The sequence below is a fragment of the Ylistrum balloti genome, unplaced genomic scaffold, assembly GCF_031769215.1.
Source record: "Ylistrum balloti isolate Yb309-2 unplaced genomic scaffold, AGI_CSIRO_Ybal_v1 Utg369754, whole genome shotgun sequence".
In the NCBI taxonomy this organism is placed as follows: domain Eukaryota; kingdom Metazoa; phylum Mollusca; class Bivalvia; order Pectinida; family Pectinidae; genus Ylistrum; species Ylistrum balloti.
Window position 1 is genome coordinate 1,441,193 of NW_026781956.1, and position 27,977 is coordinate 1,469,169.

The window sequence follows — 27,977 nt, forward strand, 5'->3', positions numbered from 1 at the left end:
AATTACACAGAAAGGTGATATTCACTGTTGTACAGAAAAGTGGGTTTTACTTGTGTGTCTTGTGTACAATAATTGCACAGAAAGGTGCTATCCATTGGTGCGTCTGGTACAGAAAAGTGTTTTTCGCTTATATGTAATCCTTGTATTGAAAGGTGCTATTTACTTGTATGTTTGTTGTACAATCTTTTTTGACTTGTTAACGGAGGTGTTTTGGAAACCACATATAAAATCGTTAAAAAGTGGGACAAATTTTAGATACGGTACAAGATAGTTTTATGCTAAATTAAATACCTTAATCATCACAATTATATAAGATTATAGGTTTAGAGTTTATATTTAAAGGGAATTATACTTGTAAAATATAAACATATGCTGGCGAGTTTTTCGGAGTTTGTAACAATTTGAATATGTTCAGATTTGTTTCTCATTTCTAGATTGAAAAAAATAATTGGTCTTAATTCACGAGGAAAGCAAATCCAACGAAGCAAACTAACTATTTTCAACCTTTTTTCTTAATTGGCCAGGAAATCCACTGGTATTCCTTCTTACTGTGCAATACTAATATCAACATACAGAAGCATGCTATCTCATATACAATTCTCTGATAAATTATCACCCTACGTGTGTTAGATATGACAATAATTCATATGGAGACATGCACCTGATAACACCTTTTTGATATACGACAAGACTTGGGAAAAGGTCCCAATTAAACGAGTAATAGGTGACAAGGTGTTAAAGACCTTGCATGTTTTACATAAGTACCTGGCAAAGTACATCCACCGAGCATATAGTAAACAAGGTGACATAATGGTTGTATATTGACCGTCTATTTAGTAACCTTAGTGGCATGGTGGTTGTACATCGACCGTGTATATAGTAACCTTAGTGGCATGGTGGTTGTACATCGACCGCTTATTTAGTAACCTTGATGGCATGGTGATTGTAAATTGACCTGTATTTAGTAATCTTGTTGGCATGGTGGATGTACATCGAACGTGTTTGTAGTAACTTTGGTGGCATAGTGGTTGTACATCGACCGTGTAAATAGTAACTTTGGTGGCATGATGGTTGTACATCGACCGTGTATGTGGTAACCTTGGTGGCATGGTGGTTGCACATCGACCGTGTATGTAGTAACCTTGGTGGCATAGTGGTTGTACATCGAAACCGTGTATGTAGTAACCTTGGTGGCATGGTGGTTGTACATCGACCGTGTATATAGTAACCTTGGTGGCATGGTGGTTGCACATCGACCGTGTATGTAGTAACCTTGGTGGCATAGTGGTTGTACATCGAACGTGTATGTAGTAACCATGGTGGCATGGTGGTTGTAACTCGACTGTATATGTTGTAAACTAGAGGACCTGGTGATTGTACATCTACTATGTCTAACTAGGTGACATGGTGGTTGTAACTCGACCATGTATGCAGAAACCTTGGAGACGAAGTGGTTGTTCATTGACTGTGTATGCAGTAACTTAGGAAACCTGATGGTTGTACAATGACCATGTATGTAGGAACCTTGGAGACGAAGTGGTTGTTCATTGACTGTGTATGCAGTAACTTAGGAAACCTGATGGTTGTACAATGACCATGTATTTAGGAACCTTGGAGACAAAGTGGTTGTTCATTGACTGTGTATGCAGTAACTTAGGAAACCTGATGGTTGTACAATGACCATGTATGCAGGAACCTTGGAGACGAAGTGGTTGTTCATTGACTGTGTATGCAGTAACTTAGGAAACCTGATGGTTGTACATCGACCATGTATGCAGGAACCTTGGAGACGAAGTGGTTGTTCATTGACTGTGTATGCAGTAACTTAGGAAACCTGATGGTTGTACAATGACCATGTATGTAGGAACCTTGGAGACGAAGTGGTTGTTCATTGACTGTGTATGCAGTAACTTAAGAAACCTGATGGTTGTACAATGACCATGTATGTAGGAACCTTGGAGACAAAGTGGTTGTTCATTGACTGTGTATGCAGTAACTTAGGAAACCTGATGGTTGTACAATGACCATGTATGCAGGAACCTTGGAGACGAAGTGGTTGTTCATTGACTGTGTATGCAGTAACTTAGGAAACCTGATGGTTGTACATCGACCATGTATGCAGGAACCTTGGAGACGAAGTGGTTGTTCATTGACTGTGTATGCAGTAACTTAGGAAACCTGATGGTTGTACATCGACCATGTATGCAGGAACCTTGGAGACGAAGTGGTTGTTCATTGACTGTGTATGCAGTAACTTAGGAAACCTGATGGTTGTACATCGACCATGTATGCAGGAACCTTGGAGACGAAGTGGTTGTTCATTGACTGTGTATGCAGTAACTTAGGAAACCTGATGGTTGTACAATGACCATGTATGCAGGAACCTTGGAGACGAAGTGGTTGTTCATTGACTGTGTATGCAGTAACTTAGGAAACCTGATGGGTATACATCGACCATGTATGCAGGAACCTTGGAGACGAAGTGGTTGTTCATTGACTGTGTATGCAGTAACTTAGGAAACCTGATGGTTGTACAATGACCATGTATGCAGGAACCTTGGAGACGAAGTGGTTGTACAATGACCATGTGTGTAGGAACCTTGGAGACGAAGTGGTTGTTCATTGACTGTGTATGTAGGAACCTTGGAAACGAAGTGGTTGTTCATTGACCGTGTATGCAGTAACTTAGGAAACCTGATGGTTGTACATCAATCATGTTTGAAGTAGACCCGGTGAATGTTCATTGATCGTATATCTAATACGCCAGGACGCTTGGTGGTTGTAAATTGTAAATCGACAGTGTATGTAGTAAACTAAGTGATCTGGCATAGGACATTGACCGTGCAAACTAGTAAACTAGGCAGTCACTCACCCACAGTATATATATGGTAAACTAGGCAACCTGGTGGCTGTACATCGACAGTGCATGTAGTGAACTTGTTGGGCTCAAGTAGGACATTGACTGTGCGTGTAGCAGAACAATAGGTAACAGAATCAACAAAAAGAATAAGTATCTTTCTCAGTGTAGGCGTGCTTATATATCAGCGATTACATTGTGCCACAATAAAATCAATGAAACTTGCAACATTCCGAAATCTCATTTGAAATGGAAAATCAGGAAATCTAGATATGATTTAGCTACTTAAATGTCACATGACACTTTTAGGAAGTCTAGAACCTTCGTTGTGTTACCGATATAGATATGTTACATATACGACAGGTAAGACAACGGAATGTCACTATTAACATAGCCTCTGTAACGCCGTCATAACATCAACGAAAATAGTAATAACTAGCACAATGTCATACACCTACATTTTTACACCCAAAGAAATGATTATGATCCATCTCATATTTCTATGAATAGACAATGCTTATAGATATCATATGACACGAAAACTAAATAAATGTCATATATATATATTGGGTAGTTTTCTAAAGAATATAGCATTAAAGTGCATACTCTGACCTTGTATAGCAACTAGTCATGATTTTAACACACAGCAATCAGTACAGCAAACCTTTGGCATTAATTGTCAACCAAAGGAGAGAGACCTTAATTTTTTTTTTTAAAAATCCACCATCGACCACATTTGTGTTCTGGAGAAAGAATAATGTCTATTATGTGATGCTAGGAGAAAATTGCCTCACTGTTACACACAAGCTGGATTGCAAGAAGACAATTGCATCACTAGAACAGACAAGCAGGATTGCCTGAAGAGTACTGCGCCGCTAGTACACAAACACAGGATTACCAGGAGAGCATTGCGTTACTAGTACACGAAAGCAGAATTGTCAGACACGGCCCATAGATATCATGACACGAAAACTAAATAAATGTCATATGTATATTGGGTAGTTTTCTAAAGAATATAGCATTAAAGTGCGTACTCTGACCTTGTATAGCAATTCGTCACGATTTTAACACAAATCAGGATCAGTACAGCAAACCATCGGCATTAATTATCAACCAAAGGAGAGAGACCTTAATTTTTTTTTAAATCCACAATCGACCACATTTGTGTTCTGGAGAAAGAATAATGTCTAGTATGTGTTGCCAGGAGAAAATTGCATCTCTAGAATTGACAAGTGGGATTGTCTGAAGAGTATTGCGCCATTAGTACACACAACCAGGATTTCAAAACGAGAACTGTGCAACTGGTTCAGACAAGAAGTAATGCCAGGAGAGTACATTGTCACTGGTACAAACAAGACAGGTTTGTTAGGAATAGAGTTTACTACTCTAACTCTAACAAAGGCAGGTTTGTCGGTAATAGTCAGTATTAGTACAACTCTAACAAAGACAGATTTGTCAGGAATAGTCAGTATTAGTACAGCTCTAACAAAGGCAGGTTTGTCGGTAATAGTCAGTATTAGTACAGCTCTAACAAAGGCAGGTTTGTCAGTGTAAGTCAGTATAAGTACAGCACTTACAAAGGCAGGTTTGTCAGTATTAGTACAACTCTAACAAAGGCAGGTTTGTCAGAGTGAGTCAGTATTAGTACAACTCTAACAAAGACAGGTTTGTCAGAGTGAGTCAGTATTAGTACAACTCTAACAAAGACAGGTTTGTCAGAGTGAGTCAGTATTAGTACAGCTCTAACAAAGGCAGGTTTGTCAGGAATAGTCAGTATTAGTACAGCTCTAACAAAGGCAGGTTTGTCGGTAATAGTCAGTATTAGTACAGCTCTAACAAAGGCAGGTTTGTTGGTAATAGTCAGTATAAGTACAGCACTTACAAAGGCAGGTTTGTCAGGAATAGTCAGTATTAGTACAGCTCTAACCAAGGCAGGTTTGTCGGTAATAGTCAGTATTAGTACAGCTCTAACAAAGGCAGGTTTGTTGGTAATAGTCAGTATAAGTACAACACTAACAAAGGCAGGTTTATCAGGAACAGTCAGTATTAGTACAACACTAACAAAGGCAGATTTGTTGGTAATAGTCAGTATAAGTACAGCACTAACAAAGGCAGGTTTGTCGGTAATAGTCAGTATTAGTACAAATCTAACAAAGGCAGGTTTGTCATTGTAAGTCAGTATAAGTACAGCACTAACAAAGGCAGGTTTGTCAGTGTAATTCAGCATAAGTACAGAACTAACAAAGGCAGGTTTGTCAGTGTAAGTCAGTATAAGTACAGCACTTACAAAGGCAGGTTTGTCAGGAATAGTCAGTATTAGTACAGCTCTAACAAAGGCAAGTTTGTCAGTGTAATTCAGTATAAGTACAGAACTAACAAAGGCAGGTTTGTCAGTGTAAGTCAGTATAAGTACAGCACTTACAAAGGCAGGTTTGTCAGGAATAGTAAGTATTAGTACAACTCTAACAAAGGCAGGTTTGTCAGGAATTGTCAATATTAGTACAACTCTAAAAAAGGCAGGTTTGTGAGGAATAGTCAGTATTAGTACAGCTCTAACAAAGGCAGGTTTGTCAGTGTAAGTCAATATAAGTACAGCACTTACAAAAGCAGGTCTGTCAGGAATAGTCAGTATTAGTACAGCTCTAACCAAGGCAGGTTTGTCATTGTAAGTCAGTATTACCACAGCTCTAACAAAGGCAGGTTTTTCGGTAATAGTCAGTATAAGTACAGCACTTACAAAGGCAGGTTTGTCAGGAATAGTCAGTATTAGTACAGCTCTACCAAAGGCAGGTTTGTCATTGTAAGTCAGTATTACTACAGCTCTAACAAAGGCAGGTTTACCAGGAATAGTCAGTATAAGTACAGCACTAACAAAGGCAGGTTTGTCAGGAATAGTCAGTATTAGTACAACTCTAACAAAGGCAGGTTTGTCGGTAATAGTCAGTATTAGTACAGCTCTAACAAAGGCAGGTTTGTCAGGAATAGTCAGTATTAGTACAACTCTAACAAAGGCAGGTTTGTCAGGAATTGTCAATATTAGTACAACTCTAAAAAAGGCAGGTTTGTGAGGAATAGTCAGTATTAGTACAGCTCTAACCAAGGCAGGTTTGTCATTGTAAGTCAGTAATACTACAGCTCTAACAAAGGCAGGTTTATCAGGAATAGTCAGTATAAGTACAGCACTAACAAAGGCAGGTTTGTCAGGAATAGTCAGTATTAGTACAACTCTAACAAAGGCAGGTTTGTCGGTAATAGTCAGTATTAGTACAGCTCTAACCAAGGCAGGTTTGTCAGGAATTGTCAATATTAGTACAACTCTAACAAAGGCTGGTTTGTGAGGAATAGTCAGTATTAGTATAACACTAACAAAGGCAGGTTTGTCGGTAATAGTCAGTATAGGTACAGCATTAACAAAGGCAGGTTTGTCGGTAATAGTCAGTATAAGAACAGCTCTAACAAAGGCATGTTTGTCAGTAATAGTCAGTATTAGTACAACTCTAACAAAGGCAGATTTATCAGTAATAGTCAGTATAAGTACAACTCTAACAAAGACAGGTTTGTCAGTGTAAGTCAGTATAAGTACAGCTCTAACAAAGACAGGTTTGTCAGTGTAAGTCAGTATTAGTACAACACTAACAAAGACAGGTTTATCAGGAACAGTCAGTATTAGTACAACTCTAACAAAGGCAGGTTTGTCAGGAATAGTCAGTATTAGTACAACTCTAACAAAGGCAGGTTTGTCGGTAATAGTCAGTATTAGTACAGCTCTAACAAAGGCAGGTTTGTCAGGAATAATCAGTATTAGTACAACTCTAACAAAGGCAGATTTGTCAGGAATTGTCAATATTAGTACAACTCTAACAAAGGCAGGTTTGTGAGGAATAGTCAGTATTAGTACAGCTCTAACAAAGGCAGGTTTGTCAGGAATTGTCAATATTAGTACAACTCTAACAAAGGCAGGTTTGTGAGGAATAGTCAGTATTAGTACAACACTAACAAAGGCAGGTTTGTCGGTAATAGTCAGTATAGGTACAGCATTAACAAAGGCAGGTTTGTCGGTAATAGTCAGTATAAGAACAGCTCTAACAAAGGCATGTTTGTCAGTAATAGTCAGTATTAGTACAACTCTAACAAAGGCAGGTTTGTCGGTAATAGTCAGTATTAGTACAGCTCTAACAAAGGTAGGTTTGTCAGGAATAGTCAGTATTAGTACAACTCTAACAAAGGCAGGTTTGTCAGGAATTGTCAATATTAGTACAACTCTAACAAAGGCAGATTTATCAGTAATAGTCAGTATAAGTACAACTCTAACAAAGGCAGATTTATCAGTAATAGTCAGTATAAGTACAACTCTAACAAAGACAGGTTTGTCAGTGTAAGTCAGTATAAGTACAGCTCTAACAAAGACAGGTTTATCAGGAATAGCCAGTATTAGTACAGCACTAACAAATGCAGGTTTGTCAGTGTAAGTCAGTATTAGTACAGCACTAACAAAGGCAGGTTTGTCAGGAATAGTCAGTATTAGTACAGCTCTAACAAAGGCAGGTTTGTCGGTAATAGCCAGTATAAGTACAGCACTAACAATAGCAGGTTTGTCAGAGTGAGTCAGTATAAGTACAGCATTAACAAAGACAGGTTTGTCAGGGTGAGTCAGTATAACTAAAACAAAGGCAGGTTTGTCAGGAATTTTCAATATTAGTTAAACTCTAACAAATGCAGGTTTGTCAGTAATAGTCAGTGTAAGTACAGCATTAACAAAGGCAGGTTTATCAGTGTAAGTCAGTATTAGTACAACTCAAATAAAGGCAAGTTTGTCAGTAATAATCAGATGAATAAACATGATGCAAGATCATATACCGGTACATAAACTGCTCTCAGCAAATACCTGTTACTTTGAAATTGCTCCACAAATATTCATCAAGACAGAATTGTCAGTAGCGGATTACACCAACAGTACTTACCAAGGTGGGCTTATCAGTTTTACTCCTGTTCACATTATGGCAGGTGTGTAAGGATTAGGGAGTATTTATCCACCAGTATTTATCCAGTAAGGATTAGAGAGTACTTATCCACCAGTATTTATCCAGTAAGGATAAGAGAGTACTTATCCACCAGTATTTATCCAATAAGGATTAGAGAGTATTTATCCACCAGTATTTATCCAGTAAGGATTAGAGAGTATTTATCCACCAGTATTTATCCAGTAAGGATAAGAGAGTATTTATCCACCAGTGTTTATCCAGTAAGGATTAGAGAGTATTTATCCACCAGTGTTTATCCAGTAAGGATTAGAGAGTATTTATCCACCAGTATTTATCCAGTAAGGATTAGAGAGTATTTATCCACCAGTGTTTATCCAGTAAGGATTAGAGAGTATTTATCCACCAGTATTTATCCAGTAAGGATTAGAGAGTATTTATCCAGTAAGGATTAGAGACTATTATCCACCAGTATTTATCCAGTAAGGATTAGAGTATTTATCCACCAGTATTTATCCAGTAAGGATTAGAGAGTATTTATCCAGTAAGGATTAGAGAGTATTTATCCACCAGTGTTTATCCAGTAAGGATTAGAGAGTATTTATCCACCAGTGTTTATCCAGTAAGGATTAGAGAGTATTTATCCACCAGTATTTATCCAGTAAAGATTAGAGAGTTTTTATCCAGTAAGGATTAGAGAGTATTTATCCACCAGTGTTTATCCAGTAAGGATTAGAGAGTATTTATCCAGTAAGGATTAGAGACTATTATCCACCAGTATTTATCCAGTAAGGATTAGAGAGTATTTATCCACCAGTGTTTATCCAGTAAGGATTAGAGAGTATTTATCCACCAGTATTTATCCAGTAAGGATTAGAGTATTTATCCACCAGTATTTATCCAGTAAGGATTAGAGAGTATTTATCCAGTAAGGATTAGAGACTATTATCCACCAGTATTTATCCAGTAAGGATTAGAGAGTATTTATCCACCAGTGTTTATCCAGTAAGGATTAGAAATTATTTATCCACCAGTGTTTATCAAGTAAAGATTAGAGAGTATTTATCTACCAGTATCTATCTACCAGTATTTATCAAGTAAAATTTGTCACAAATAGAGAGTACTGCTTCACTAGTTGTCACCAGGGACGGTTTTAGCAGGAAAGTTTAACTGCATCAATACTTACCAAGATATACTGTCAGGAAAAGAGAATAGTCCTCCATCAGTACTCACTAAGGCAAGCTTGTTAGGCATAGAGTATTACTCTTCCAAGCCTCACCAAAACGATTTATATTAGGATAGCACAATAACACTTCACCAGAACTCACCAAGGCTGGATTTAGATTATCTACACAACAGACCAACTAGTTTATTGGTTCATGCCTACTTCTGTATAAATGTTAATGTTTGTCCAGCCAGCTTGGACAGAGGCCATGATGTCTGGGTTGTTAAGATGTCTGACCACCTGTAATACAAGTCCACAATCTCTGGGTTGCCAGATTAAAGCCTTTTTCTCAGGGAACTCCAGCTTTTCTCTACCACCTAAATCCTGTCCTTTAATGATCCTGGGAGTTAATAGGATACAAAATCCATCAAGATCAACAGACAACAGAAAACATTCCATATCAGCTGAAAAAATTATGAATGGCCAGATTGAAACTCATAATTATGTAGATATGAACTTTGATAGCAGTATCAAAATATCTAACACAACATCCTAAACATCAAAACGACAATAACGAAGAAAAACAGTATCCTCTTTATTGTATGTGTTCAACAGTTCTTGTGAACAGAATTCCAAACCTAAAGTTCATATTTTCAGTAAAATAACTGCTTTAATTGAAAGCCTTCCTCCTACACAGCAAGGGTAGAGTTTTATTCTTCCTATTGAATGAAAATAATAAAGTATTCTTGTCTGCAGTAATACTTTCAATTCAATTTAATGTTTTCTCAATAGTTTTTTTCACTAGTACACACTAACAATGACCTATTTTAAAAGTTTTACCTTTTTCCAGAAATACAAAATAATGAGATTCCGTAAATCTAAGTTACCATGTTCCTCAAAAACATATTTTTCTATTCAACAAGCATGCAAGACTGCTCATGGCCACCTGTTTGTCTGACATCTAGTCATGACCACCTACTTGATTATCAACTATTTATGGCTGCCTGTTTGTCTGACAACTGTTCACAGGCCATCTGTTTGACAGCTATTCAAAGGTTGCCTGTCTGACAATGGTTCACAGGCCATCTGTTTGACAACTATTCAAAGGCTGCCTGACAACTTTTCACAGCTTCCTGTTTGTAGGACAGCTATTCATGACTGCCTGTTTGAAACCTGTTTACGTCCCATCTATCAGACAACTTTTCACAGCTACCTGTTTGTAGGACAGCTATTCATGACTGCCTGTTTGACATCTGTTCACATCCACCTGTCTGACAACTGTTCACAGGCTGCTTTCCTGTCTGACAACTGTTCACAGCCACCTGTCTGACAACTGTTCACATCCACCTGTCTGACAACTGTTCACAGCCACCTGTTTTCACTGTTGCCTGCTTGTCCAATGAATATTCTCTGGCTGCCTGTCAGATTATTCATCGACCACTTATTTGTCAGACTATATGCACAGTTTCTTCCCAAGTTTTTAGCATACCATACCATAACATAAAAACAGAAGATTAATTTATCCCTTTGATGATCTTGTAAGCACTGCCAGTAACAATTCAAACTTAGATGCAAAGCTACGTCCATCAAACCGCGCCAGGTCGACAGACTGAAAGTCTGTCCCTACGCTTTGCCACTTGATGTCCTTTAATACAGCCCTGTTCTTGCCATTGTGATCTTTTGAATGACACTGAAGGAATACCTTCACACCACTACTTGGTCCACTTTTGATCGCTAGCACCCTAAAAAGGTAAGCATAAATCTATAGTTGATAAAATCTGATGGAATTTTGTACTTAAAAATATCAGAAAAATAGGAAAAATGAATGCTTGACTACCAACAAGAAGATGAATTAAGAACTAAGAAAATAAATTTTCATGGAAAGTAGATGTGTACCTGTCATGGTTTGGAGAGGCAAGTACCAAGGAGGAAGCTGTACCCACATCCTCCATGTCCCCGACTCCCAGGGCTGTACTGGTACTGAGCATCTGCCACCCCATCATACGTGCTAGGTTCTGGGAAACACTTAACTGGTGTTGTGATATCTGTAAACAATACCATTGTAGCTGTTGATATGACATTTAAACACAAACAGTATATAGAGGATATCTAATGATTTAATTTCTCCAGAATGACAAAATATCTGGATTTTCATGAATGTGAACCAAGAATGAATTATATACATTTATCCTATCAAAAAAGTGAAATATGATACCTAAAGGGAAATCGTTACATTTTCTTTTATTAACTTTTTAAAACAAAATAAACCCAGAGTTAAAAAAGTTTGGAAATACTAGCCCATTCTTTGATGTCTGATGTTACACTTGACAAGTCAACAGCACTTTGAATAGATAGGCTGCTTTATGTGGTATTCTTTCAATTTAAGACATTGTCTAGTAAGTGTTAATTAGTTTTTACAAACCACATGTAGAGACTAGAAATCACCACTATGATTGGTCAAATGTTATATCAGCAGTAATGAAGATTGTTTTCACTGGCAAACATGTGTGGATATACAGAAACATTGTAAATGATTAGAATTGTCATCCAGGATGACTAATACCCCAACAGAGACAAAACAATTTACATCAACTGTTTTAATTTCATTTCCAATGACCACAGTGTCTTATTAAATTTTTAATGATATCCACCATTAAAGCAGGTACAAAAAGAGCATACACATCTATATATGGTTTCTAATATTCTTAAGTGTAAGTATTTTCATTGAATAAGGTTCATGATTTACACTGTTAGGAGTAGCAGTTTGGATAAGATTTTGTCCAACAAGAAGTCTTTCTTGATAACCATGGGGACCAAAGAGGAACCATGTTCTGGAAAATATTACCAATGTCTTGCCATCCCAGGTACATACAAATTTACAGCTTAATTGGACCTCAATTTTGACCAATAAAGTTTGAATAAAAGGACCTATGAACTACGGATCATTATACAAACACAACTATATGTATATACACTGGTCTAATTTGGTTACCATAGCAACAAAATGATATTTAATATTTTGGAAAAAAGTACCATTGTAATTACTATTCTTCAAAACTCTCACCACTAAAATTTCTACAAAAAAAAACCTACATGACATCAATACAAAGTCTGTAACATACATGTGGAGTTTCTTTGAAATTGGTTCCCAAGTATAAGAGTAGTTTTCCTGTCAACATCTGCAGACAAGAGAAACCAAAACAGGGCAATTCCAGCCAACCCCACCAAACCACCTTCAGCTTTGTTTCAGTGAGGATAAGAACATTTACATCTATCTTTCTGTTGACATCTTCAAAAGTGAGATTCAAAACTGTTAACTGACAAATACAGTCGAACCTCGTAAGCTCGAAGTAGTTGGGACTGTAGGAAAACTTCAAGGTTTCTGATGTTGAATGTTTGGTGTAAAGTGTGGGCAGGACCACAAAAATACTTTTACAATTCAAGTACATGATATCGACTGTAAGAGCTCATTTCAGTAACATATTCTATTGTGACATCCAGTTTTATAATAAAAAGAGATGGAACATACCTTCACATTATAAAAGTTGATATCATATAGAGACAACGACACAGTAAAACAGGTTTCTTTATGATTTTGAACAATAAAAAAACAAAGAGCAATGAATTCTAAACAATCTGTCCAATTAAAATGGCAAAACTGTCATGGAAACACAACCACATTTTAAGATGGTAATTCCTATAGATTTCAAAGATCATTTAAAAGTGAGAGATATGTGGACAAAACAAGATTGAAGAGCAATTATTCAAAATTAGGATCTTAATAAATACACTAATGAGAAGGAAGTTGTATCCATTTCCTTGGGGGTTATGCAGCTTTTGTTTTTGCTGTAATATGTCGAAGGTTCATAAAAAAAATTTCTAACTACAATAAAATCTCCTAGGAAAAAGACACAAGCTTAACCAACATCTATCATATACATCATGGATTGTTCTGATAAGTTTACCTGCCACATGATAAAGTCCTCCAGTTCACGTTCCTCATAGGAGAATGTGTAAACACGTCCTTCACGAGTGACAGCCTTTACCATATCCACTCCAATGTTCAACACAAAGCTGTGCCACACCCTGTACAAAGGCATCAAGGTTAAAGCAAAGAGAAAGTATATATCATATAAGTTGTATATATAAGCCGTCAAATAGACTCCCGACTTTGTGATCAACTTCATTTTCATCGCCAAGTTTTTACCAGGTTTGTCTATCCTGAAAGAACCCATAAAGAATGATTTCCATCCAAGTATGTGCTGTTTCTGGAGATTAATACATGACAATACATACATAAGAATCTGAAACATAAAACTGAACGTTCCAAGGTGATCTAGTACGAGGCGACCTACCGCAGATCATATCCCTGGGAGGTGATCACAACTCGACAGCTTGCTTCCAGACTGTTGTTGGTACAGTTCCAGTGAGTGGCTAAGTTGGGATCTTTCTGTGTTGAAGCATAGTGATCTATAGTCTTCATGGTTCTGTGAAGGTAAAGATACAGCATACTATCATAATAGAGACACCAAGTATTTCAACTATAGACTTTGTATCAACATCCTCTTTGTCTATACAACACTGTAGCAGTTTTGACATAGTCTACTCAAGTACTGGTTTGTTTGTCAAACATTCCCTTACTCAAGACATTCCTAATATAGTTACAACTATTTATCATGTATAAAACACTTTGGTAACATACAAAATATACATTTATTTAAAAAACCTAAAACAACCTACTTCTGAGTTAGAAGGAAAAATTACTACAAAACATGAGAAGGTGGAATCAGAAAGACTGTGTTATACCTATCTGATAAACACTGTTTACCTACCTGATAAACACAGTGTACCTACCTGATAAACACAGTGTACCTATCTGATAAACACTGTTTACCTACCTGATAAACACAGTGTACCTACCTGATAAACATTGTTGGAACCTTCCTGATAAACAGTGTACCTACCTGAAAAACATTGTGTACCTACCTGATAAACACTGTGTACCTACCTGATAGTGTACCTACCTGATAAACACTGTGTACCTACCTGATAGTGTACCTACCTGATAAACACTGTGTACCTACCTGATAAACACTGTGTACCTACCTGATAAACACTGTGTACCTACCTGATAAACACTGTGTATCTACCTGATAGTGTACCTACCTGATAAACACTGTCACATACCTGATAAACACTGAACCTACCTGATAAACACTGTGTACCTACCTGATAAACACTATGTACCTACCTGATAAACACTGTGTACCTACCTGATAAACACTGTGTACCTACATAATAAACACTGTGTACCTACCTGATAAACACTGTGTACCTACCTGACAAACACTGTACCTACCTGATAAACACTGTGTACCTACATAATAAACCCTACCCCCCCACTCTTTCCTTCTCTTTCTTTTTCTCTGTCTCTCTGTCTCTCTGTGTGGAAGGAAAGTGTGTGTGTGTGTGTGTGATAAAGATGACAAAGGCATGTGTTTCGTTGTGTATATAGAAATGGTAATCGGTTTTTGTAAACCATATTTTTTTTAATTATCTATCTATGGATGAATCCTTATCGCAATATTCTAATGCTGATGGCAACTATGAGGATAAGAATGTTGTGTAAACTAGGATATTATCTACAATATAATTAAGTTATTGATTCACAAATAGTTGCAATCTTATACACGTATGCAAGTTTCTGTTTGTGGAGTGTGTATGCTTATGTACTGTTCACTATACTTGTAAAAAATGCTTAAACATAAAAAATTACAAGAAAAAAAAAAACAAAACAAAAAAACACTGTGTACCTACTTGATAGTGTACCTACCTGATAAACACTGTCACATACCTGACAAACACTGAACCTACCTGATAAACACTGTGTACCTACCTGATAAACACTGTGTACCTACCTGATAAACACTGTGTACCTACCTGATAAACACAGTGTACCTACCTGACAAACACTGTACCTACATGACAAACACAGTGTACCTACCTGACAAACACTGTACCTACATGACAAACATTGTACCTACATGACAAACACTGTGTATCTACCTGAGGCATCAAATACTATACCTACCTGTAGTGTAAAACACTGTATTAATTCCTGTGGTGTAAGACAATGTGTACCTACCTACCTGTACTGTAAATCACAGTATATCTTCATGTGGTGTAAAATAATGAGTACCTAACTATAGTATAAAACACTGTACTTACCTGTGGTCGTAAAACACTATACCTACCTGTACTGTAAATCACAGTATATCTTCATGTGGTGTAAAATAATGAGTACCTAACTATAGTATAAAACACTGTACCTACCTGTGGTGTAAAACACTATATCTACCTGTACTGTAAATCACTGTATATCTTTCGGAGGCGTAAACAATTTGTACTTACCTGTAGGGTAAAATACTATAAAACAGGTATAAAACAATGTATACCTACCTGAGGCATCAAACAATGTGTATCTTTTAGAGTAAAACATTATGTTACTTACCTTAGGCACTAAACAATGTATACCTATATGTGTAAAACACTGTACTTACATGTGTATAAAACACTACCATCTGAGGCATTAATCACTATACATACCTGTGTCGTAGAACACTGTGTACTTACCTGAGGTAGGAACACTCCCTACATGAAGCAGAAATACTGTACCTACCTGAGACGTAAAACATGATACATACCTGTGTCGTAGAACATTGTGTACTTACCTGAGGTGGGAACACTACCTACATGAAGCAGAAATACTGAACCTACCTGAGACGTAAAACATGATACATACCTGTGTCGTAGAACATTGTGTACTTACCTGAGGTGGGAACACTACCTACATGAAGCAGAAATACTGAACCTACCTGAGACGTAAAACACTGTGTTTAGTCTGTTTAATGATTTGATGAAGCAAAGTTTCACTGAAAAAAAAAGAATTATCATATAACAAATGTAAAAGAAAACATCTTACAGATTCTGATGTATATCATTGTGATCTCATTTATCTATGAATTACACCTTTGTTCTTCAAACTAGAATAAGTCAGAGATATTAATTCCTTAGCCATACCATCATGCAGAAGTGGAAATAACTTTGACCTTAAAACACAACCTTATCAAAGATATTTCACAGGTACCAAATAGGAAAGACATGGGTATCATGACACAACTGCTTAAATTGAGCAAATGAAATCTAATGATCTTCTACAGGTATCCATTTACCTATAGAAGAATTGTTTTAAAATCTGTACTGTCCCTCCTGAGACACATAATCTGTGATGTCTATACCTGGGTGGATTTGGTGGAGAAGGACAATTATGTACTTGCCATTATATTTTAATCATAAGTCTTTTCAGAAGGATTCAACTTCATTAAATTATGTTATACATACTTCTCTATCATTTCTGTGAGTTCTGAGCGTGAAAGGGCATTGGGACCCGCTAGGCGTCGCTTCTTTGAGATGCCGATGACAGCAGTGACAGGATGTGGCGGAGAGAAGTGTATGTTTTTGTAGTGGAGCTCCCGCAGAAGCTGATGGAGGGAGTGCTCTAACACATGATTATGGTCCAATTTGTGTGGGGCTGATGACTGCTTTAACAACATGTAAAATTTTACAAGACAGGAAGATGACAATGAATACATGCGGAAGGTAAATACAAGCACTCAATTTTTCAGTAGGTAAGAAGTTTCACTATAAAACGGTTAGGTATTTTCCATAAAAGATCTTTTCATAAAATATCAAAACATATAACTTCATATCTAATAATTGCTAAAACTTCACATGTCACAAGTAATCTTATCTGTAAACGTTATCAACATGACAAGGAGGTATTGAGGTATAGGACTTACCTTTTTATCTTTATCTTTCCCAGGGGAGTGGCACAAAACAATTGACAGCTGAATGCCTGGGAATATCTAAAAATAAAAATCTAGTATAAGTAATCATCAAAGTGAGCATTTTCTTGTTCTTGATTTTGGTCTAAAAACAATATCACAAACAAAATCAATTCAGCTCATATTTTTCCCCAGAACATACACCCAGATAGTGAGACCATAGACACAACACAGTTTGTAAAGAATGTTTTATAAAAGGGGAGAACCAATATCCTGTGTCAGTGGATAAAGGTAGTAGGAATCTTCTATAGACCTATAGGTATTCACTAAAATTCCATGAGGGTGGTCAGGTGACACCATTCACCTAGCCGTGTAGGTTTTGATTCCCGGTACAGATGTAAAGAGGTAACAGGTCACCTGCTCAACCACGTGGGTTTTTTCCAGGTACTCCGATTTTCTCCCAAAATAAAACCTCTTGCATGCTTACATCCAGGCCAACAAGAGTATTTGTATAAGTTAAAATCATTTGTTTCACAATAGCTGTAAAATAAATAAGAGGCAGGTAAACTTAAGAAATACAAGGATGAAACATCTATTTCCTTTGTCTTTTGTATTTTGGCCAGCCATCATAATCATGTATACATCACAACAAACTATGAAATCTAAATGTTCATGTTCCATTCTTTTTTCACAAAGAGCCTATCAACAAACATGCCACTGAAGTTTGTGACAAATATCAATTAATTCCAAGGTTGACTATATATATATATATATACTACTCTATGTTTAGTTTTAAAATGTTTTATCGTGACAAACTAGGATTTTGGTTTTTTATATATAAAGCCCCTCTGCATATGCAAAGACTGATATCTTTGACATAGCAGTGAAAATATGTAAATCATTAGTTGTAAACCCTTGTGCCAACAATGAACACAATAAGTTGTACACTGTAGAGGCAGGGATATAAAAGTAAAAGTTGAACTGTGATGGTGAATCTTACAAATCCTTGGTAGTCAATGGGGGAGTGATTATGAATGAGAAGAAAAACTTACATTTGTAATGATTTGATTTCCAACAACTAGATGAGGTACTGATGATTTGCTCTGGACAGCTTCTCTCGCCAACTATAATATACAAACATTAATACTTGTACCTAAAAGTGTGTGTAAACTTTCTCAAAGATGTCATGCTACAATAATTACAGAAATTAAATCTAGGTTGCTGGTAGAAGCCAAATATGAAATACAAACACATGCTTACATCATTACTCTTTACTAACCTGTGCAAAGATTTCTTTACAGAAGAGAACATTCTGTGCCACCTCGAGCTTTTGCTGCCAGTAGGCATCGGTGGGTATGGTGCCAAGGCCAGAAGGGATCTTAAGAATGGCACTCATCAAATCCATGGCTTCTGTAACAGAAAACTACCAGGAGTTAGTGACAAAATCTCTAACACAACAGTGAAACTGATGAATACTCCCTGAAACAACTTTATTGGACACAAACATTAAGAAAAGGTCCATAACTGTATAATTAAGTGGTTGCTGGCCCTGTATTTAATATACTGCATATTGTAAACACAAAGTTTCATGATCCTTGCTTCACTGTGGCCAATGTTATGCTTTGGATAAGAAATTCTAGCTTTAGTATCACTAATGTATACACCAGTTTCCTAATACTTGCTTACATGTGGGTTATGCTCTAGTCACAAAGGGATGGACAGAAAGATGGATAGATGCAGCAGCAACTCCCACTAAACATTTTCAGGGAGAATAATATATCACAAGTGTAAGAGCATGGACCTCTGATCTGTTTATAAAAACACTCACCTGGAACAACCTTGACCTCAACCTGAATGTAGGCTACACCTTCCAGTTCACTAGGAATGATCACCTCCAAACTTCCCTTCTGCAGAGAGGCTTCAGAACCTTCCCCAACGCTAGTGCTCTTTACGACCTCAAAGGTTCCTCCCTGCCAGTATCGGGATCCAGCTATTGACAAATAGAAAGTTAATTGAATTATGAACAAGTAAGTAGGGGCCCATGGGGCATGTATCGTTAACCTTGTTCAGTTTGCTAAAATTGCTTCATTAAAACTAAAGGAAAAGTATTTACAATTCACCCTCAAAAACTCTTAAGGAGTGTAAGATGCACAGTTCTTTTCTCTCAAGGATGCTTCATATCAAATTTGGGCAAAACTGAATTATTCCAATAAAAGGATTTTAAAGAATTTGGTTTATTTTCCCTAATCGGCTCCACCCCTCTTGCCCAGTAGGCTGAGACACACCATTTATACAAAATTGATTGCCTCCACCAAAGCATGCCTTTCACCAAACTGAGACAGAACCCAGGCATTCCTACAGAAGAAAAAGGATCTCAAAAGATTTTTTTCTATTTATCCTATTGAGCCCATATCTCAGGAACCAGGCCTGTGGCCCCAAGGTTTATACAAAATGAATTCCTGTTCCTCAAACAATACTTCAGATCAAATTTGGTAAAAATCCCATGGGGTCAAGATCTGCTATTATAGAAAATGTATTTCCTTTCTCCTAGGAATGCTTTATGCCAAATTTGGTTAAAATCTAATCCTTCCTACAGGAGGAGTAGGATTTTAAAGCATTTCCTCTACAGGGTCTCACCCCTCCCAGCCCGTCCCAGGAGGCCTAGACCCACCGTATATAAAAATCTATTACACTTCACCCAAGAATGCTTTAGACCGAATTTGGGTAATATCTATTAATTCCTAAAGGATGAGAAAGATTTTAAAAAGCTTGCAGAATTTTCCTTTTTAGGCCCTGCCCATCAGGCCCCAGGAGGTCTGACACCCATCATTTACACAAATCCATTTCCCTTCCCCCAAGGATACTCCTGACCAAATTTGGTCAAAATCCATCTAGTCATTTATGACAAGTAGGAAAAAGAAAGAAAAGTTGACGGACAACAGATAACGGATGACTGACGTAGTGGTATGGCACAAACTCTAAAAACACTATGTTAACAAAGCAACACATCATTTTAATTTAATAGTTTAACTAATATCAATCTCTTCCTCTGAATGTTCAATTCTAAAATTTGTAAACAAAAATGTTACTGTCCCATAAATCAATGTAGATCTCTGTAGGAAGAGTGCCCCACAACTATAACTATCACACCAGGAACAAAACAAAATCATTTTCCTCTAACTAAGCGATTTTATAGGTGAGGTCTCCTAGAATCTGAAGTACTATACTACCCGTCCTGTGTTTTAAAAACTAACCTGACTTGTAGCTGAGGTCTCCTAGTATCAGCTTGCCTGCTTTCTTAAGTCGCCAGTTCTGCCTGAGTTTGAGCAGCTCTATGTGAAAATCTCCCTGTGGTTTACTACCCATTTCTGATTGGGATCGCCGCAATCTCTCCGCCCCGTTCAATAACACATTTGTCGCCTCATTGAGCGCCTGAAGTGGTACGATAACTGATAATTCATGATCCCATGTTATCATGTCTGACCACATTTTATCAGAATAACATGCGATGAGATATGTAGGACTGTAATTATAGTTTTAAACAGTGCAGAATAATGTGTGTTACTGACAGAGTACATTGCGGAAAACACTTCCACCAATGTGGAATTCTAGATTAATAGACGTTTGATGATTAAAATTTTATTCAGAATTACGAAAAAAGTGATATTAATAGCCATGATTTCAGCAAAATTCAGCCATGCTGTAAATTGTAAATACATGCAAAACTTTGACCAAGTTAATTTTGGTCTGTCTGTCAGTCAATCCAGCAGAAAACATGCACTGGCTTGATTGCTTTCTCCCCTGCTTAATTCTCCTCCACAAAATTCTGGGGCTTTCTGGGGCCCATTTGACAATCCTTCACTTTGTGGCTGACATTGTAACATTTTTCAACCACAACCAATTCATGTGGGAACCTTTTCTTCTTTAGTGATGTGGTGTGCTGTGTGTATGTGTTATTATATATAACACAAAAATTAACACATACAGACTGTTGGTCAACAGTAAGATGTGCATATTTTAAAGGAACCTATCTATCATTGTTCATACATGTAAATTACAGTTAAGAAGGTTATATTGTGTAAATCATAGTTCATCCTTGACACTCCATAGGTTACATCACTATCAATCCCTGCACCCGAGGAATATTTCCTGGCAAAATTGAAGGCACAAACAAAGTAATTTGATTGGTCTAGAGCTGGTTTCGGGAGAAAAAAAAGCTTAACGATCACAGACTGATACACTCCTTTGAAGATTACAAAAGACCAACAACCAATTTCAAAGACACTGTTACGCAAACTGGACATTTGTTTTGTGTACAGCAAAGTATCAAGCTAGTCTTCTCATCTTATCCACAAGGTGTCACACATGGAACCTTCAATTTTGCCATGAAATATTCAAGGGGTGCACAGATCGAAAGTGAGTATCGAGGAAGATTACTGTTAAGGAATCTATATCATGTAAATTATATTTAAGAGTTATATCATGTACATTACAGTTAAGAAATATATATGGTTAAATTACAAGTAAAGAGGTGAAATGTAAGATAAAAAGTAATACCGATTTCTTAGAGAGAAGTTGGAGTTGAAGTTGAGTTTTAGGATCAGGTGGAGGCTGGGACACCTGGTCTAGGATCATATAGCGCTTCTCCTTCGTTATGTTGAGCACATCCAGTAGTACACTCATCTCTGTCAGGGCACCCCTAGGGAGATAGAAAACTAAAGTATTATCACAGTCATTTCAGTACCTATCCCTGAGGAGTTGGAAAACTTAAAACATTAGGGCACCCTACAGGAGTCAGAAAACCCAATATTCAGAGGTATTGTACCTCTTGCTAAAAACACTTTGCACTCACTTAATTTTGTTTCTAACAGAATCCCAGGGCCAGAGTGATGGCTGGAATGATGTAGCATTCTTGTCCTCGCTTTCTTTGTCAATATCACCTGATGATCCCTTCTTGTCATCAGATTCATCTTTGTAAAAGTCTATCTTGTGGGCAAGTTTACTCAAGTTCTCTGACATGGAGAGTGGTCTGAAAAATAAATGGTAAAAAACAATTACAATCTTTAATGAATCTTAAGTACTAAATATACAGATACACGTATAAAAATATACACTGTGCATAGGATCAGATGTAAGTTTCAATTTCACATGAGACTGATATTCCACATAGAAACAAGTCAGAAGTCTGTCATGTACATATAAGCAATGGTTGAATTTGAAAGGACCAGAGTACTATTTCCAAAACTGATTAACAAGAACACCACTATGAGAAACGGTATTCATGATTTATTTTGCCAACAAGAATACTAACATTGGAAATTGGTAATAATGAGTCACAATCTATGAAGAGGGGACACAGTCCTTTGTACTTCAACGATAAACCAAAGCACATCAATATACATACTGTAATTGAAAATGAATTTCATGTGGTATTGCAGCCTAACAAGTTCCAAAGAAATTGGATGAAAACTTAGGGAAGAGATACATAATGTGTCCAGCGAGATTTAAAGGGTGAAAAAAACACATAAGGAAAAGTTGCAATAACGGTTCCTAAAAATACAAAGTTCAAAATCACAATGGCATAATTAACAAAAATACAATTTCATGTGATGGTTATAAAACCTACAAAGTTTAGTGGTTAAAAACTGAGGAAGATATCCATATAAAAGTTAAAGGCTTAAAAAACAAAGGGCAATAACGCCTTTAAAAAAGTTAAATCAAACTGTAATGTTGGGAAACATAATTTATCTCATAATTATAAAACCTACAAAGATTGAAAGAAAGCAATTGAAAACTCATAGAAATCTCCAGACAAGATTATTGTTATGAAACAAACAAGGGGCAGTAACTTTTTCAAATACAGATGAATCCAACTGCCATTCAGGTAAATACAACTTCATGTATGTCATGAAGTGATTAAGCCTACAAAGTTTGAAATGAAATGATATAAAACAAATTTGGAGTGAAGATATGCCAACAAATAAAAGTTTACCACAGGCAGTTGGATGGACAGTGCCATAACATGTCTTGTCAATGTTTGATTGGCATATAAAAGATTATCCTGACCTGCAAAATATCCTTTAAAGCATTCATACAGAAGTGAAGACATATTATAAACAAACTTCAAATAAACTTAACAAACATGTAAATCAACAATCTGAAGCCCTTAATACTAGTACTTGTTTGAGAAAGAAGATTTTCACCAACCAGGACAAAATCGCATTTGATTTCCTTTTAATCTATTTTCCGGTTTAAAGAATGGGACATGCTAATGGACAGGTTGATAAAAAAACGAACATAATGAATTGAGCATAATAAAACACAAAATAATATGGTAAAGAACAAAATATTCATATTATGTGAAACAGAGAAAATGTATATCAAGGCAGGTAATTTAGTCCATCAAGACTCATCAATACTAGATGTCCTTTGATCATCATTAAATTTGTTTTGTATTCAAAGTTGCACCAAATTGACAAATATTGATTTATAAACCAATATCTCTAGTATGAAATAAAAAAGAAAGAAAAGAAAAGAGGTTGCATGTGATTAAGGGAGCTAATATGCTTCTCATAGTATTGACCACACTACACTTGTTCCTCTGCAAAATCAATGTCATATTGATAATAAAAGGAAGACATCTATAAACATCTATTACATAACTAAGGTGATTCTAATGTGACTTCTTGTATATTATACCTCCACTAGGGATCAAACCCTAAACCTTACATGACTATATATCACTTTACTGAATGAGCTGAAAAAAAATTACACCCAGCTGAGTCAGCAGGACACTGCTAGTACTTTACCAGTTTCTCTTTGTGTCTTCCAGGGTTTAACAGGAATGCTTGTTACTCTTATCCTGCCAGCACACCTCAATGTGAATTTTTGAGAGTCAATGTTTGAATCTTAATTAGTTTTTTTTGCTTCTTGCTTTTTGTTAATGTTTTGCAAAGGTTTTGTTGAATTCAATTACTATTTTGATAACATATCCATATTTTCCCCTTGTCTAAAATTTTTTTTTTCACTACATCCACAAGGGAATGACCTATGACCTCTTCCTTACGAGGCTAGCATTCTTCTAATTAAGCCAAAAAGAAATTCTACAGGAATTTGAAGCTAGTTTTTGGTCTGGGTTATCTGGAATTAAAATCATTATGGGAGTTGTCTCCCATACACCTTGTGACAATGATGTTCACCAAAGTCTTCTCTGATAGCTCACACTCTTGCTTGTCAGATTAATAGCAAGCCAGCAATCTCGAGTGCTTTATGTATGGTATCTGGTAAATCAAAACCAACAAAATTAGGCTGCCCATATCATCATCCTTAAATGGAAGTGTGACTGGAACATCACTATGCACAATACACTTATCGCAGCAGGCAATATGAACTGTCAACCAGTAGACTAGATTGAAAAATATTTTGACTGAAAAAATATCTTTTCAAGCTTTTGTGTGGCAATGAAACCATACTAAAAGTCTTAAATAATTCAAATAAAAAAATAAATTTAACAAACACATACGTTTGTGGTTTCAAATGGCATACAACCAAAACAAAAACTTGTTGAAACATTACAAATTTAACCATTCATCTGTACACAACTTACTAAACATTAATTCAATAATCATGACGTTCCATCCTTGTTCCTTATAAAGTCCAAGCTTGCAGTAAAAGGCACATGCTTACAGATGAATTTGTGTATGTGGGGAAGAAAAAAAAAGAGAAAAAACCCCAAGAAAACAGTATAGTGCATCCAATTGATATAAAGTTATATATTGATATAACCTACAGCAAGAGATGAAAAAATACAACATAATTCACATTGATGTAATTTTCATTACATCAGTTTCCAGTCTCTGACATCGTTGTCACATGTAACCACACATTTATTTTTCTTATACCACAGTTACCAGCCATCCCCATTTCCCTCCCAGGCCAATTATTAACTAATTACCCCCCTTCCTCAAAATCCCTTACCAATTTTGGTGTCCACTTTTTTGTATACTCACTCTACATCTCTCTCTCTTTTCAAGTCTTTTGTTTTGTTTTTTGTCTGCCATCATGTTGTCAGGTTATATTTGCATAAGTTATTTTTATATAGAAACTTTGGGGATTTTTTTTGAAACTGTAACAGAGGTCATTATCTATTTCAACACCACTGCTAGGAATTGAACCTGGGACCCCTGGCTTACCTATCTGACTCTCAACCAATCAAGTCAAAGAGAAGTTCTCTCTAGCCGAGTGGTATATTGCGGCTAGTATTTTACCAGGGTTACATAACTTTTTCCAACTTATACCAATCACTCTTGTTGTAAGCATGTGAAGGAACCGTAAATAATTCATATCTGCTCAGGGTATCGAATCCTGCGACAGCTAGGTGAATGACTAGAGAGTTACCACTGCATTACCCAACCAACATCTGATGATATAGTATCAACAGGGACGTAGATAACAGATCCCTGTATCAAGAAGACGATAACATAAGACTTTGTTAGATGCAAATATGTTGGCGTATCTTGTTAAACTATTGCAAAATTTAAGTAATTAAAAAACCTGCTTCATTGAAGCCACTGCACATGCAGTTCAAAATGTGCATCATGTTGATCAACTTGCACTCGCAGTGCCTATTTGATTATACTATATATATGTGTGTCTCATTGTTATTGTATGTCTCCGAGGTTGATTCAATATGAATTTATTGGCGTGAAAATTGCCATTTATTTCTCTGTTGCATCAGTTTATCCACGTCACATGTGGACTTCGTATTTGAGGACACATTTGGTGGTAATGGAACTGTTAACAAGTATGTTTTATACACATTGTGTCTAATAGCAAGCGCTTTATGGTATTATGTGTGTGTGTGATAATTCAACTCAAACAACCTGCCCATACGATCAACCTTAAACGGAAGTGTGGCAGGAACACCCACAATACACTTGCCGCAGTACGCAATGAGAACTGCCGACCCGTTGAATGGATTAAAAATTATTTTGACCAACAAAATATCGTTTTGAGCTCTCATGTAGAAATGAAATCTTACTAAAAGTCTTAAATAATTCAGATGAATTTAACAAACATACACTTTATTGGTTTGAAACATATATAACAAATATCTCGTTGAAAAATTGCAATTTTAACCATTCAAGATTTGAGCTCGGTTGTGCTCTGATGTACCTGATTTCCGGTTTAATGTTTGGGACCTTTCGTCACTTTCCGTGAACGAGACGATGTGTTTCTCGTTCACGGAAAGTGATGTAAGGCCCCGATTTGACGAAAAACTCGCCCATCTCCTAACTATATTAATTCTGCAAGATGAGGATGTTCTTTCGATAACTTATTATGATCGTGTATTTGAATGTTTAGAAAATTTCCAGCAAACACTTATAAGGCACAATGATAAAATAACTATTAGTGGGGATTTTTTTTTTTTGGTGGGGGGTGGGTGGGTTGGGTTACAGAATAATGCAGTTTGTTTGTGTAATATATTGTGGCTTTCATAAGAATTTTATTTAAACATATATATATCGATTTTCTTAATTACAATGTATAACAGAATAGTCTCAACAGGGTTTATAACTTTACCCTCCTTTTGTTACCAGGACAAGTTAAATTGCTTAAAAAACCAAAGGTTCTAAAGCATTTTATGATTTGTTAATGAACAGAACGAAAACTCTCAATAGCAAAGAGAAAAGAAAACAGCAGGAGAGAATATTGTGATTTTAATAATGAAAACTTGTTAAATCTATAAGCACCACCTTTACAAATCCGACTAAAACTATAATATATTGTCTTTCACCATACTTTGACAAAATTCTTTCTTTTCTTAAAGCAAAGATGATAGAAAGTCCTCTCTGCAATATCTGTAACTCTAAAAGGGAAACTCTTATGCATTTATTTTGAAGATCTTTTTTATCAATTGTTATAGTCTAGATATGTTGTCAGTGACTTTTTTAATACATTTATTGTTACCATTGTTACCCTCATCAAAATTTCAGTTTTTCTGGGCCAATACTCTGACAAGGTAATTGCTCAAAACTGTTTTCACTTAATAAGCTAGTAGTCTCTTTTGCTATGGGGAAGATTGCCATTTAAATCCTTTTTCTGTTACCATGAAAACATAGACCAAACCACAAAACTTTTTTCAAACCAGTTATCTTAAACCATTCAAGGTAATTAGCTGATACTCAAAACATTGTACAGACATCAAGCAAGTACTCTAGTAGAAGTTCTCTACTTCAATACTTTGTACAGGCATCAAGCTAGTACTCTAGTAGAAGTTCTCCATTTCAATACTTTGTATGGAACAATTAGAAATAGCAAATAGAAATTAACTTGTTGTAATATTAATATATATATGATTGTGTGTTTTTCATTTAAACAGCTTCGCGAAGGGAAAGTGTCACATTTTGCGTTATCTTGTCGTCCTTGTTTTGTTCTTCTTTGTCTGCCTTCATGGTGTATGATTGTATGTGCATGACTTACTTACATATGGAAACTTTGTTATTTCAACTTATAAAAATCACACTTGTTATAAGCAAGAGAGGGGTCTAACTTTGGGAGGAAACCTGTATCCTTTCTATCCCTTCGGAAAATCGAACCCAGAATGGCTAGGAAATAGACAAGTGTGTTACAACTGTGCCACCAAACCACCGCCTGATCATGGTGATACATTGTTTTCTAGAAGAAGAAGATGTGTTGCTGCTGCTGCTGATGATGATATATTGGTACATTTGTATGTGTCGATGTTTTGTTCAAATCTTGCGAAATATACAACAAATAAAAAAAAACACGTTTCAGTGCAAACATGGATCAGGCTGTTCAATATGTGCAATTTCTTGACCAACTTGTGCTCGTTTTTAGGCAGTGCCTAATTCATATTATTATGGTTATCAGACGAACAAACAAATGGATATTGTTGAGGCCACTAGCTTGCCCAGAACTGACGAAAATAACAGTCATCTATCACACAAATGGATTATCTCTAAGTGACGTACTGGACATATACTTCTTGTATCTCCTGACCATCCCCATCTGCCCTCTCCACGACTCGACATTCTTGAATTTGGTTTTCTTGCACGGCTTCAACGCAGATGTTGACTCCAGCAGCCGCCATATTTTTCAATATGAAGAGC

The 27,977-nt window shown here is 36.3% G+C and overlaps 1 protein-coding gene across 2 annotated transcripts; it reads right to left on the reverse strand.

The window, feature by feature from the left end:
* Positions 1-9,583: 9,583 nt before the first annotated feature.
* Positions 9,584-27,958, reverse strand: LOC132543404 (mediator of RNA polymerase II transcription subunit 17-like). 2 transcript variants are annotated; one of them, XR_009553968.1, is made up of 15 exons: positions 27,840-27,958; positions 21,698-21,874; positions 21,403-21,544; positions 20,100-20,277; positions 18,674-18,835; positions 18,125-18,255; positions 17,898-17,969; positions 16,861-16,926; positions 16,403-16,602; positions 15,877-15,933; positions 13,357-13,488; positions 12,967-13,087; positions 10,898-11,046; positions 10,349-10,743; positions 9,584-10,298 (listed from the first exon to the last, which is right to left on the reverse strand). XR_009553968.1 is itself a non-coding variant. In XM_060206905.1 (14 exons), exons 1-14 carry the CDS (start codon positions 27,956-27,958, stop codon positions 10,521-10,523), a joined length of 1,929 nt encoding a protein of 642 aa, XP_060062888.1. In that variant the 3' UTR covers positions 9,584-10,520. The 2 variants fall into 2 exon arrangements, 1 of the variants encoding a protein (XP_060062888.1); XM_060206905.1 differs by having other exon boundaries at positions 9,584-10,743.
* Between the last annotated feature and the right edge of the window lie 19 nt (positions 27,959-27,977).

Coding starts and splice junctions, on each gene's coding strand:
- LOC132543404 (XM_060206905.1), bottom strand. CDS start 27,958: ATGGCGGCTGCTGGAGTCAACATCTGCGTTGAAGCCGTGCAAGAAAAC. Junction 17,970..18,124: donor GTAAAGAAATCTTTGCACAG/GTTAGTAAAGAG, acceptor TGTATATTATAG/TTGGCGAGAGAAGCTGTCCA. Junction 15,934..16,402: donor CTCACAGAAATGATAGAGAA/GTATGTATAACA, acceptor TTTTTTTTTCAG/TGAAACTTTGCTTCATCAAA.